This window comes from Bactrocera oleae, chromosome 6, assembly GCF_042242935.1.
Source record: "Bactrocera oleae isolate idBacOlea1 chromosome 6, idBacOlea1, whole genome shotgun sequence".
NCBI lineage: Eukaryota > Metazoa > Arthropoda > Insecta > Diptera > Tephritidae > Bactrocera > Bactrocera oleae.
This window is the reverse complement of record NC_091540.1, coordinates 4,096,308-4,111,308: the sequence shown is the minus strand read 5'-3', so window position 1 is coordinate 4,111,308 and position 15,001 is coordinate 4,096,308. Positions and strand designations below refer to the sequence as shown.

At 40.4% G+C, this 15,001-nt stretch overlaps 1 protein-coding gene across 2 annotated transcripts in view; it reads left to right on the top strand.

The window, feature by feature from the left end:
* bbg (big bang) overlaps positions 1-15,001 on the top strand; it is a 277,715-nt gene that overhangs the window by 40,371 nt on the left and 222,343 nt on the right. For both annotated transcript variants that reach the window (XM_070111947.1, XM_070111946.1), the window contains exons 3-4: positions 364-3,682; positions 5,457-9,058. In XM_070111947.1, the coding sequence (XP_069968048.1) occupies positions 618-3,682; positions 5,457-9,058 (6,667 nt within the window). In that variant the 5' untranslated portion in view covers positions 364-617. The remainder of the gene's footprint in view (positions 1-363; positions 3,683-5,456; positions 9,059-15,001) is intronic.

The window sequence follows — 15,001 nt, the reverse complement described above, 5'->3', positions numbered from 1 at the left end:
TAACCTATACATCGACCAATCTGCGTGATATTTTGTTAAAATTGTGTGATTATGTTTTGTTTTAGAAGAATAAAAATCGATATTAAAATCGGTCGAAAAGAATCTCTAATCTTCTAAGTCTGTACCACTATACGTATACTCATTTTCGGCTGTCCTGGAACTACAGAACGAATATCTAAGTTATATATATAGAAATGCTTAAATAAACTAAGTAAATATGTAAATATTTTCTCCTACACTTATAGGAGCCAAAAATTAACAAAATTTACTCACAACTTTGTCTAATAACATATGTATTATAAAAACAGTGAATTTTTTATTTACTTCAACTTTTACTAAAAGCTTTATTTTATCTCATTTTAGCATCGTCACGAGCTATAAACTCAACTAACCAACATAATAGTAAGCACACATTTTCACCACTACGCGAGTGCAAAACTTCGGTTAGCCAATACACAAACCGCCGCTGAAAGCGCCACAAATCTACAATTAAATGCACCAAACTCACCACAGCGGCGTACCAGCGCACAAATACTCAACACTCATTCAGCAATAAGCAATACAGCATTTAATTGAGCGAGGAATTCAACACAAACTATATACACCACAACTGCAATATGGCGACGACCAACGCAAGCACAACGATAACGACCACTACTACGCCGACACCAACAACTGATGACGACTATGTGACCGTTGTTGAAGTAGACGATCCCGCATCCAAAGACACAAACCGCAGACAGCTAGTCAAGCAAAGACAAAGCTCAGTCGAAGAAGACTCTTCGTACATAACTGTGCTAACGATCAACAATCAAACACAATTGCACAACACAAACAGTGATGGCAGCGAACAAAGTGCCGGAAGTCAGGAAGCAAACGCGCACAGTAGCACCTCAAATGGTTTGTTGCACATAACACAGGCGGAAGCAGACATTGAATTGTTGATCGTGCACCGCCAGGCAGGTGAACGTCTGGGTTTTGGTCTGAAGTTTCAAGGTGGCACACGTAACGCCGAAAAGGTGCACAAACTCTATATACAGTCCTGCGCTGCCGACAGCCCGGCCTCGAAAGTGCGCGCCAGTTGGGGCGCATTGCGCGAGGGCGACGAAATCGTCAGCATCGATGAGCAACGCGTTTGTGAGCTGACGCGTATTGAATGCGTGCGCTGTTTGAAAGACAATGTCGCAATACGCTTGCAAGTCCGCAACGGTTATGGACGCAAACCAGAGACGGAGGAAGAGCTGTTGCTGGCGGGCGCCAACAATATGGATGCGGCTAGCGGCAGCACGCCAGGTGCGCGTGTGCTGAGCAATGATGCAAGCGGCACAGCTGTGATTATGAGCAATGGTGCAATGAAGGGCAGTCCACCGCCACCACCACCCGTGCCGCCGCGTAAGCTAGTGAAGCGCAAGTCGTTGAATGGCGAAAGTAAAATTGTGGTGCCGGCGGCGGCTACCAGCAGCGCTAGTGCCACGCCAACCATTACACTAACAGCGGCGAGCCCGTCAAATGGCAGCGAAGTGGATAAACCCTTTACACCGCCGCCGGATGCTGAGTATTACATAAATCTGTTTGCCGACGGGCAATCGTTGAAGACAGAGTCGGAATCGGATGACACTGCAAGCACAATTTCGACAGTGATTGATAAATTCTCCATGAGCTCCAACTATTCGTCCGAATCAGATCTGTCCAGCTACACATCGCTGACAAATGGCCAGAGTGTGATTAATAAATCAGAGTTGGCAAAGGTGCTCAAGCCGTTTACAATGCTGGAGCAAGAATTCAATGTGAATGTGAACGGTAATGCGGCGGTGCAGCTGGATGAGTGTCTTAAGAAAGTTGCCGATGCGCCATCGCCAACATTGGGGGATGTAATGCCAGATTTGTTGGCGGGCACAATGTCTGCGACGCATGCAAAGAAACCGTTAACATTTATACCTGGCAACAACTACGAGAATGTGGAGTTTAAGACCGAGAAAGTCAACACCTATGAGAATGTGGAGCTAAAATCACAGACAACAGGTGCGCCAAATGTGGTGCTACCAACACCAAAACCGCGACAAGCTGTAGCCGTCACAAACGGCTCGCCGACAGTTGAACCGAAGAAACGTTCAATTATACCAACACCACGAAAAATTGCCACGCCCACTAAGCTGCCCATACAAGTGCCGCCACCGACGGTACCTAGCGAGGCGTTGCAAGCTAGGTCAATGCCTAAAGCAACCAATACTCCAAACACGCCCACAACACCTACCACACCCTCAACACCGACGAACTATCCACAGACTCCTGCAAATACGCCAACCACGCCTACCCCACATGAGAACACACAAAGCGCTAAGGAGTTCATTACGAAGATACCGAAAGCTATAGCTTCGGTGTTTGGTCCGAACTCACAGCGTTCCTTTGAGCGCGCAAAGACTGAAGGTGAAATAAAGCTTAAGCAAAGTCCTGAGCTTGCGGCGTCTATTAAGCAACAGACAGCTTTGTTTTTGAATAAAGAATGTCATAGTTCTACGGAGAGTGTGGCAAGCGCCATACGCAAGCCTACGACAGATAAAGTGAAACTTAATGAAACTAGTAAATTATCGCCACACAAATCCCGCATTCCTGTAGTGATCTCGCCGAAACGTTCGCTCGAGTTGGACAACTCCATGGAACGAAAGCATCTTGGCAGTCCTTCTAATATACCACGTTTCTTAACGCACAAACAAAAATCCGAAACAGATCTAAAACTCGGACTCTATCGCAGCAAGTCTAAGGAGTACAGTCCGCCGGTGAGTCTTAAAATGCCATTGCAACGCACGAATTCAGCCGAATCGAAACTAAAGAGTCCCGAACGTACACTTATACCCGTCTTTAGCGGACAGTCGACATCCGCAGAGGCAATACTAGCTACTACTGTTACAACCACAACCACAAAAGTCAAAGGTCCGAAACCTAAACCACCAGAGCGTGTGCAATCTTTGGCCAAGACCCCTACTCATATACCAAAATTACAAACCGCTCAGGGTGCTAATGGTGCGGTTACAGTAACACTTGGCGACCGCAGCGTACAAACGCCATCACCTTCAACATCCCCAGTCGGTAATGCACCGACAATGCACACCTTCAAACAACAATCACCACCAACAAGCGTTTCACCGAATCGTGAAATCCGTTTCAAAATCCAAACGTACGAGAGCAAAGCTCAAGAACCACGCACACCGTTTACGGATGTTAACGATAATGAAGATGAAAAAATGCCCAGTCTCTTCGATCTGGTACGTAAGCACAGTCCAGATGGGCAACGCAAAGATGATGATAGCGCATTGAATATAACTTTATCCACATTTAAGGCGCCCTCAAGCTATGAGCACGAGCAACATTTGGAGAGTAACGTTGATGATGAGGACCCGCCACCAGCTGTGGTGGGTAAATGCATTAAGGTGAATGACTCCTTACCAACTTACTACTCTAGTTCGAGCGAAGATGATGATGAGGAGGGTAGTGCGGTCGATAATGATGCTGAACGCGATTATGATTGTGAGGATGGTGAAAAGTTAGGACCGCCGGAAGTGATAAACGGTCCCGGGCCATCCGAAGCTTACTTCAATCTCTACTGGCATTCAAATATGTTGCCAACCATTGGTGAAGTGGAAGAGGAATTCTCGTCGCTGGAGCCACAATCCTTGCCAAATGGGTAAGCTTTTTTTAATTAGAAAAAATTCGTAATCTTACAAGACAAGTTTTATATTTATTGACAAAATTGAAAACAGAATGAAGTTACCTAGTTAAGAAATTTAAGAATATATGCCTCAGCAATTTAGACTGTAAATTTTTAATGAAAAATCAAGCGAAATAGGAGTTCGACATTTTTTTAAAAACACATGGTAATCGTACCGTGGGAAAAGATCTTCCAGGAACGTCACTCAGCAGAAGGTATCAAAAAACCAGTGCGTGATTTAGGAACCTAATTTTTGGAATAAGTTTCGCTTGTCCACGCCACAGAAGGACTTTTAGGGTCACCTTTATATTGAGCTGTACATTAGCGAACTTAAATCAGTTTTCTTAGATTTTATCTGAATATAGCTTCTAACACAGAGATTCTAAATAGTCGATCAATTTGGCGAGTTTAATTGAAACACTCTTGAGAATTGCAACCATCTCAGCTGTTAATCACCAAGAAGATTTTTATTTGAAATAAGTCGAAATCGTGACATTAAGCGATGTAAGTTTCAGTAATGTACAATAGAAAGGGATTGAAGAAATCAGATCTTTTCATTCATTGCACTGATAAAAGTTATCTTCACATACCTTTAGGCGCTTTTTAACGATGACTTCTTACGCGTCTACGCCCGTTATCAATATTGTTGCGTACTCAGTCCCTCACTTTGAACTTCCATTAACAATGCAAATTAATTAGTATCTAGCAACAGTGCAAGATAAGAAAGTGTGCTATGCAGAGATAAGAGACCAGCAAAATTAGTAGAGAACATTTTAGTCAGTGCAAACTGAATTATCTAACGCTAAATGTGATATACTTTAAAAATGGATGTACCACATATGTATGTGTAAATATACAAGAGAGTCGCAGACAACCTTAAAAAAAGCCGGTACAATGCAAATGTGCTAAATAAAATTTGGGCAATATGGGGAGCAGTTACTAAATTAATACAAAATACAAACGAACGCTCGAAGACGCGTAGGGTGGCGGGTTATGAGAGTGGTAATGACAGCAACGGAATCGAAAATAATGATAAGCGACGGTAGGCAATGATAGCGAAGCGGTAGCGCCGAGGCGTTAAGTGCTAAAATGGTAGAGGGTTCGTATGTAGATTACTGACCGTAGCGGAGGCACAGGGTGAAGAGCGGGATAACAGTAATAGCGTGAAACGCTGCAGCGGTATATATGATGAACCAACGACATATGTTGCGTCGACGTCGGGACTTTACGCTCTGCATTGTGGGCAAAAGTAATTAGTACAAGTATTGATTTGACGCGCTACAGGTGAGAAAACGGCAGAAAGCTATATGAATCATTAGTTAAGTAAGTTCATTTAAGGTCTAGTTGATTGAATGCAAGCGCGAGATAGACAAAGCGCAGAATTGTGCAGAAGAGACGTAGAACGCTGAGCGAATACACAGCCGCAGAGATGAGCGAGTATTCAAATTTTTGCTAGAAACTGTGTAGGCAATTTCCGATTGCTGTAGTGGTTGTGTTGTGTGTTGTTTAGAAAAACAAAAATACAAAAAAAAGTATAGATAAATTGCCAAAACAACGGTAAAGAACATGACAAGTTGTTTGCAGTTATTGGCTCTTGGCGATAATTAGTTGAAAAGGAGAGCAGAGTTGAAGTTTTTTCTAATTGTTTTGTGTAGCTTTGCTAGCAGCTGTCACACATATTTCAAAATAATTAAATATTCGTAAACGTTTTGACACGGTCTTGTTATCATAATTTTGTTGCTTCTTCCAGACCGATTGTAATTGTGGATGATTTGAGCCAACAGCAGCAGAACAAGCAGTCTGCGAATCACATTGAAGTCGAGAAGGTCAACGAGCAGCAACGAAACGCTGAAAGTAAGGAAAAGATAGACGCGTACCACTTAAAGGAGACAAAGGTAGCAAGCGTTAGAAAAACTACAAAAGAGACGGACGTCGAGCAGACGAAGCAAAGCTTAGATCGAGTTGAAGAAGTTACGAAGACCGTGGTAGAGTCAGAGAGAGTTAAGACAGACGAGCCCGTTGCAATCGAGACCGTAGGCGCAAGTCGCGCTACAAACCAACCAGCAAAGGTGAACATAGAAAGCTTGCACGAGCCTAAGAGCCACACGACAGTGACAAATAAATCGCGAAATTCGCAATATTTGGGCACACCTGTTACACCACCAACAGTACCACAAATGGAGAAAGCTACAACAAAATTAGAACATACAGCGGAAGATGATAAGCAGTCGGTGGTGGACGCAACGCGCACGACAAGCGAAGTTGTTAGTGAAAAGACAGTGACAGTGAAAGAGAATGCAACTGAAATGAATGAACAACAAGTAATAACAAGTGAAAATATGAAACAAAAGAAAGTAAAACAAGGTGATAAGATAAGTGACATTACGACCGCAGCAACGTCGGACCGTAATTACCAAAGTGAGGGTGAAATGAGCGCAGCGTTTATTATGGCCGAACAAAATTATATGCAAAATGCCAAGACTAATGAGCCAAATACTGTTGACAATATTGAAGCAGTGATAACGGTTAATCAGGTGTCGAACAATGTGCCGCCAGCAATGGCTGAAGTGCAACTAGGCGGAGAACTAGTAAGTGAGAAAGTAATAAAACCCACAATAGCGGCCATGGAGGTCGTAGGTATGAATTCCGATGAAATGAAAGCTGCGGAACAAACTAAAAAGCTGGACATAAAGAATATATTACCTGAGACGCATGCGATTAATGAGTCCAAAGTTGAAACCGCCGAGACCACAACTACCACTAGCAGTAGCACTAACAGCACTAATCTGACCAGTGAGACACATACCGAGCATAAATCGGAAGAGCGTGTGGAACAAAAGTCGGAGGTAAAGTCCGAGTCCACAACTTCGGAGACTAAATCTAAGACGCGTCAATCCACACAAAAGTTGGCGCATACTAAGACAACAACTACAACAAAGAAGCAGGTAATCAAGTCTACCACATCGACCTCGCAGCTACATGAGAGTTCTAGCTTAGATACACTAGACGGACTGCCGGAGGAGATGCGTAAGATGCTGACAGCTGGTGGTGGTAAGATCACGACTGTAACAAGCAGCACAACATCACTGCCATCAAAATTCAACAACAATTTGACAGAGCAATTAAACAAACCCATTGCCTTTACGCTACAACCGTATGCTGAACGTGTTAACGGCGCAGGTACGCCACGCATAACTGTTTTCGAGGAGCGGCAATTCGAAAGCAAACAAAATGCCTACACTGAGCTACGCACACGCGATGCAACCGGTGAGGAGAAGGTACAAACCAGCACAGAGTCGCACAAGGAGCGCGCCAAATTGAAGAAGGTACACAGTCACGACAACGAATTGGATCAGCTCGGCATTGTGATCGATGCTGATGGTGTTGCAGCCGACAAATGTCAGCCGATGACGATCACCGCGTCTGCGGAGACACGTATATCGGAGTTAGCCGAGAATCCACAAGATAAGCAAAGTATTGAAAGGGGTATTTTGAATTTATCGGAGAGTGGTAAACAATTGCAACGCAACGAAGCGGGCGGTGTGGAGTATATGGAGTGTGAGCATCTAGTTCAAGACTCATATGAGGATGTCGAACAAGTTTTGGGTGGTGAGAATGTCGAAGAGACTGCCAATAGGCCGACACTCGTACGTGAGTTAAGTGAAACATTGACTGTGACTAAGGATGGGGAGAAGCAGGTTACACGTCGCAGCGAAACAACAAAAGAGACGCCAAAGAAGGGCGCCAAACTGCTAAAGAAGTCCGATGATGAGCGGCGCTTGGAGTTGGAGGCGCAAAAGCTGATCGAAAGCTATCAGAAAGTGAAGAAAGAGGCCGAAAAACTATTTCAGCATGAGTTGTGCGAGGACGAAGGTTTCGATTTTGGCGATGATAAGCAAATAAAGTCTGAAAAAAATGTTACGCAACAAGTCGAAACCGTAAACGAAAATGTTAAGAGTGAACAACAAGTTGCGTTCACCAGCGAAGTGAAGCAGGAAGTTAGTGTGGAGGATATGAAACTGCTGCAGTCCGAAATGGAAGTGAGAGTTGGCGTAGACTCCCAGCAGTCAGCTATAGAAGCAGTAAAGATAAGTGAAGCAGATGTTAGTAAAATTTCGGTTGTCCAGCACGAGCAACCGGCGATCATACAGGACATTACGAACCTCCGCAAACAGCCTCATGCCGGTACTAATAATTTCGATGTTACGAAGTTGACAGCAGGATTCTTGACAGAAGAGCGAAATTTCATGGAACAAGAAAGGGTACTGCTGGAGAAAAAGAAAACAGCAGTGAACAACAAAAAAGAAACGGCAAAACCTGCCACTCCCACCAGCGTATCGCCAGACTTGTTGGATAATGAGCCAATTTATGTGCTGCATAAAAATATTATCGAGCCACCGATAATGCCAACGTTGACTGCTGTACCAAATATTGAGCCAGCGCTGCCCAACTCTAAAGAAGTCATCGAAATCCAAGAAGTTATAGCGCCAATTGAAACGGAAGTCAAGCTACTACAAAACAGTTCTCAGTTCGAAACTGTGGACATCAAGATTAATCTGCCAACGTCAGTTCAAAAATCCAAACCTACCGTAGAGGTCAACACAACGAGTGCAACCAAATCTGCGGCAACGCCACCCATACCGCAGAAGCGTGAGCACAAATCCACAGAGAGTACGAACAGCAATAAGGTACCCACACCTGCGACTACTAACACACCCACGCCAACACCAAAAAAACGTGGCTCAATCGAAGTGCACAGCAACACTGCCACCGGGGACCACACAACGAGCGCAGCAAAACTGCAAACAACTAAATTAGAAATCCCAATTAACAAACAAAAACTCCAACAAAACCCCACCGCCGTCGCCGCCGTCGACGCCGCCCACCCAGCAACACAACCGAAGCTCGAGCGCATTATCGTTGGCGTAGAACAGCAGCAATTTGACGATAGCAACAACAATAGCAAACAGCCAGCAATCATTAACCTCGCTAGCGAAGATTTGCCAACGGAAATGGCGGTCAATACACCGAAACAAGCAGTCGCCGATGTGCTGAGCAGTAGCAGCAGCAGCGGTGCGATCGCTTCGGAGCTGCATTTGGAGACTATTAATTTGCCAAATGAGCCACAAAATATATCCAACGCGTCGACAGAGAAATTAAGGAAAACAGAACGTGTTGGCGATGGCATGCATATGTCACAAACAACTACACCAACAACAGCGTCTGCGACATTTGTGTCAACATCGTCTTCGGCAGATTCGGTGCAAAGTGTCATCGAAGTAGGTGGCATTGTAGAATCACCATCGGAGGATGAGGTCACGCCAGTTATTACGGGGGATACAAGTGAAGAAGGTGCGTGAATATTCCAGTTTATTTTACATGTTTTTTTTTGTTAATTATGTAGACAGAACGAAACTTAAATTTTTGAAGGAAGCAATTCTGTTGAGCGCTCTTTATACAATATGCATATTTTTTTTTACTTTTAGCCAGTGAATTTGAAATCTCTAAAGCATTTTTGTTTTGAAGAAGTTCAGCCATTTTATTTATTTTTTTTTTTACTGATAAGTAAGAATAAGTGCTAAATCAAGCCAAGCTTTTTACTGTCAAAGTACGCGATGATGATGAGATTCTTTTAGAAAATTACGCCACAGTAATTTTTTTGTTTTGAAACAGTTGTAAAAAGTTGAAATCACGTCAGTTTTAGATTATTATAAATTAGGAAATTTTGTTTCATATCTCAAAATAATGGTAAAAAAATCCATGTTTCTCCATCCGTCTGCCTGTATATACGCTAACTAGTTCTTCAATTTTCGAGATAACGATCTGAAATATTGAATACGTCTATTTATCCCCAAGAAGCTGCTAATTTATGTGAACCGTCGATATCGGACTACTATAGCATATAGTTGTCATACAAACTGATCGATCAAAATCAAGGTAAACATCTTTTTATACCCTTTTATGCTTTAAGAAATGCACCTGTTACGAAACAGCCGATGTTACAATAACTTTTTTTCTTGTTTTTCAATTTTTTATTTTCTATTTTTTATTTTAATTTCGATTTGGATTTGGATTTTTTGCTTCCTAACTGTTTGTGCCGTTTGCATTTCATTTTGGGCAAACCCATCTCGGTCACATTTAATTAAAACTGCAATTGAATGCAAAGTCCGATATGCAAACAAGCTGCATGCAAGCCGGCATACACGCATGCACACATGTAATATACACACATACACATAACTAGCACCGCATCTAGGCAATTCAGTGATGTAAAATGCAAAAATGCATCATTGCATGCCACAGCTCGAGCCATCAACTGAACAAATGAAAATAGTTCTACGCTATGCTTATATATGTGTTTGTCTGTCTGCAGGTATTTAACCACTTACGTGTGCTGAGTGCTAAGTGTAACGTTTTATTTGCATTTGTGGCGAGGCAGCAGCGGCAGCGCCGAGCAGATGCAAAGCTCGTTTGCAAAATTTTAATTTGTGTACTGTTAGTGTTTTAATTAAAAAAGAACAGTAGGCAACCGCAGAGAACAACAGAGCTGAGCACAGTACAGCATAGCAGTGTAGAGAAGCGCCCAGCAAGCATTTGCGGCTGTTTGCTCGGCGCACGGCAGACAATAAATACATGCGAGCCAATTGATGTATGGCAGCATTTAGTTGCGTATTGTTGTGCCGAACATGCAACTTCAATTTACCACATGAAAATTGCGCTGCAAAACGAACAAACCAATTCGAAAAGTGCACAAATGTGGCGGGGAAAAAGCGCATTTAAATTTAAAACCAGAAAAATTGCCAAGTAATATATGCGCTGGCGCAAATCAATCGGCATAAAAGCAGCTGAAACAATGCGAAAATTGCACGCAATGACGCTGATGACTGTCGTACTTATTGTTGCTGTGCATTGTTGTTGTTGTTGCCGCTATCGACATTGTTGCTTCAGCCGCTGCTGGCCATGCACTGCAAATACTCGTGTGGCACATGCCAACTGCCGATTAATGCGGCTGCTCTGTTAGCCTCCATGTGTTATTGTTGTTGTTGTATGTTTGCCATGCATGCATGTAAATCACCGCCGCTCATCGCGCCGACTGACTGACCTGAAAATTTATAGCTTTTAGGGCATTTATAAGTCTCGCCCGTGATGCGAGGTTATTGATACTTCTCTTCTTCACGTTTGCTGCCAGCGCGTGTGCAGCAACTACCGCTAGTGTGTTGCCACTACAACAATAACAACTCAATACTCGTATGTTGCATGCCATGTGGAGATCTCAATTTAATTCTAGTATGTGTGCTTTTTTTTTTCTTGAAGCGCTCATTTTATTTGCTACACGTTTATGCTTTTATGAGTTGAGCGTTTAGCCATGGCATTGCCGCTTTATACATAACATATCTTCCACTTAGTTGTGATATGCAAATAATTGTATTTTGTTGTTATTGTTGTAATATTTATTTGCATTTATGCAAATCCATTGCATGTGCACATGCAAATTTGTAGGCTAGGAAATAATAAAGCAAGCGTTTTGAGCCGTTCAAAATTAAAAAAAAAGCTAATGAGTAGGAAATCTTTCAGCGAAGTTTACAAGTAACTAAGCTTAAGCTATTCTAGCAATATTGTGGTAAGCTGCCAGTATTAAATATATGAAAGTTCAACAATTTTTTAAAGAATTGTAAATTATTTTTTAATATAGTTGCATATAAATAGGCGCAAACATAAATTTTCTGAATATTTTCGTAAAACCCTTACGATTTTTATTCATTATATGTGCGCTAAAGTAATAGAATTTCTAAAAAATTCAAGTTTTATTATTGTGAAAGATTTCTTAATGCAGGATGTGGGCAGAAATGTAAGCTTTGGTAATCGTATTTTCTGTAATGAATGCTATGTTTCAGTTTAAATACTCAATATTATGAAGTAAAAGAATCAATTAAGAACTTGTTATAAGCCCTTTTACGAACAAAATGTAGACGAAGTTTGGTACGCTTTGACAGAAGTGTGCGAATTAGGAATGAGCTATATGCAAAACTATTTTAGGTCCTTACCTTTAATAAAGTCACCATACTTAAATTAATCGACCAGAACAAGAGTTTTGTGGTCCACATATACTTAGGTATATGTTTATATACATATATTTATATATAATATATTATATATATTACCAGAGTTAGGCACGTCAAAATCGTGAAATTTCTTTAAAGTAAAATTGCAACTGTCCGAACACAAAAACCTTCCAAGATTAATTGAAAGATAGAGCATTTTGTTTTCGTTTCTAACTTACTACTTTCTCTACTCAATGCAGTTAAGACCCTTTACCCACTTCCTGAAACTAAACTATTTCCTAGTAAAAATTGTTGTTTTGAAATAAATATCAATTCCGCTTCATCTTACACGCATTCACCGCTATTATGCATACATACAAGTATGTGATTCGCCCTCTTTCCTTAGAGACCTTCATAAGCCCGCTAATAATATTAATGTTTCCACCAGCGCATCACCTATGACCCCGCATGCAAATCGTTGCGGTTAGCGCAATGCTGCGTGAGTGCGTGTCACCGCAGAAGACATCAAGATCTGACATTAAAGTAATAAAACAAAAATATGAAGAAAAGGAAAAACACTTTACGAAAACCGCAAAAGTCATTTATCTGATGCATTTCGCAATTTTTCACCTTCACAAAGTGCAAAAAAAACAAAAACCAACAACAATGCAATAACAGTTGAGGTTATGTGAAGTAAGCTGCAGCGCATGCGTGCCACATTTGCATGTGTGGCGAGCAGAAAAACCAAAATCCAAAAAATACTATGTAGGCAAAGCAGGGAAATTTAGCCGCATCGACCACAATTGCCAGACGAAAAGTTACGAAAAAAAAAGCTACGAAAAGCTTGTTTTGGCAGATCGTCAATTCGTGCGTGCGTCGCTAATAAATTTTATATGGCTTTTAGAGCACACTGCTAAGTCTGGTAGCGAAGTGTCGGTGGGTTTTGATAGCGGGGCTAAAAGTCGCAACAAGTTGACGTTTCGTGCAGTAGCTGAATTCGTGCGATTGCGTGCGAAATTATTGCGAGTGATGAGAAGATATAAACACGAAGATAGAGCTTGCATAAAGGGTGCAAAGTTTTGAATTTAACCTAACCTATATTATATTGTATAATTTACTTACACTAGGCGTAACTTCACTTTACTTGATATATGTCACATACATGTTCACCTCAGTTAACCTAAACTACTATCTTTAGACCCTGAACAAGGTAAATTAAGTTTGCCACGCAGCTTGTAACATCCAGAAGGAAACGTTGGAGACCCTATACAATATATGTATAAATGATCAGCGGGACGCGCGTCGGAAGTAAAAGTGTTTTCTTGTATAACTTACTTTTTTATTTACAAAACATAATCAACTTAACATAACTTAACCTCTTATCTTTATACAAACTTAACTTAACATAACTTTATGTATCCAATCTAATCTGAAATAAGTAAATTCTGCCTCTTTTTCCTCTATGGAAAAGTGATATTAAATTACAACAAACAAATACAAGTTGAACCCTATACTTATTGTCCACCGCATGCCAGCAATTACGCTCCTACACTCTTATCTTCCTGACAATCTACCATATGTATGGCATGTTTGTATTCTCCTGCATTGCCTCATCACCACACACAGTCAGTCCATCGCGCAGCTTTGCCGCTATGCTTTTTGCATATGAATGAGTATGAATATGCACTAAAACAAGAACAGCGACAACAACAACAACAACAAATAAGTATCATGTAGTGAGTTATTATTAACTATAAAGTTTTGAAGGCCTCTGGGCCTTTGGCACTTTAGGCCAAGTGGCAGGCAAAATTGGTCACAATAACACAACTGTAATAACTTGGTCTTGCTTGAACGCGTAAGGATAACTGTTTTGCCGCACGTACGTTAATATTTATGCATATGCAACACATACAAATATACAGACAAAAACAATAGCGCGCCTTTTGATATAGCTGTGTTGCCACATTGCATTCATTCACATGCATTTTTTTGCTTTTTGTTTGCAAATGTGTGTTGGTGTGTGCGTGTTTTCAATGTGCATACGTGATTTCGGTTTGAAGTGGGAAATATGTCATTAAGGCAGTTTTTACTTTATAAAAAAGTCGATAACATTTGCTTGGAGCCTGAGAAATACTCGTAAGATAGTTTTACAATCAGACATTATACTTGTATGTATGTATGGTATATGAGTATCGGAATTTAATTAATATGTATATACACCGCTAATGATTTATTCTAGCAAGCCAGAATAGCTTTAAAAATTATTTTTTTCCTTATCCATTTCTACAGGATAAAAAGATAACATTATTTTCAATTTCATTTCGTAAAAAGATTACATAAAACTGCAATCTGATTGATAATTGTCCAATTTTTAAAAACGAATAACTTAAAAATGATTGTTATTACATATTAAAATAGAACAGCATTTAGAAATAATATTTTCACTTTATTCATACCTCCGTATAACACGGATAACATATGTTTCCATTTGTTTTCCCACATTTTTCACAATAAGTTTTTAACTTATTAATAATTACTAAATTAAAAGAACGGATAACTCAATTCTTATTATTATTTACTTTTTTAAGAAGAATAGCGTTTAAAAATTATATATTTTGAAAAATTCGCATAACATTTCCTTAGCACGTTTCATACTTTTTTATTTTATTTCTTATCGGCAATAACCGGATAACAATTTATTCGATTGTATTTGCTACATAGATTCAAAAACGGATAACCGTAATGTTTTATATATAATATGTCCAGTGTCTAAAAACAGCAAGACAATTGTAAAGTTTTGAATGAAAACTTGAAACTTTATAAAATTTGTATTGCTTTGTGTGCTTTCTACCTATTCCTTTGTAATTTAAATACCACTATCATAAAATATCATGTCTTTAAGTACTGTAGACCAGATCTAAAAGTTCGACTATGAGTAATAGATAATAAGATCTATAATGTAGTTCTACATTTAACAAAAGCAATTGTTGCACCTATTTGGAAAAGCAAGTTTTACTTCTATTCCGGAGCTGTATGCGATATTTAACACCCGGATATGCGAGTTATGTTGAGAAATGTTTTCCACTAACATTGTACACCGTAAATGAGTTATATTTTGAAATCCGGATAAAACGGATAAAATTCGGATAACATAGATAAATGTAAAAAAACAGTAATTTAAGTTTTTAGTACTTAACTGTAGTCAGCGTTTGATTATTTGTACCTTCTTTCATTGTAAAAACTCAAACCAAAT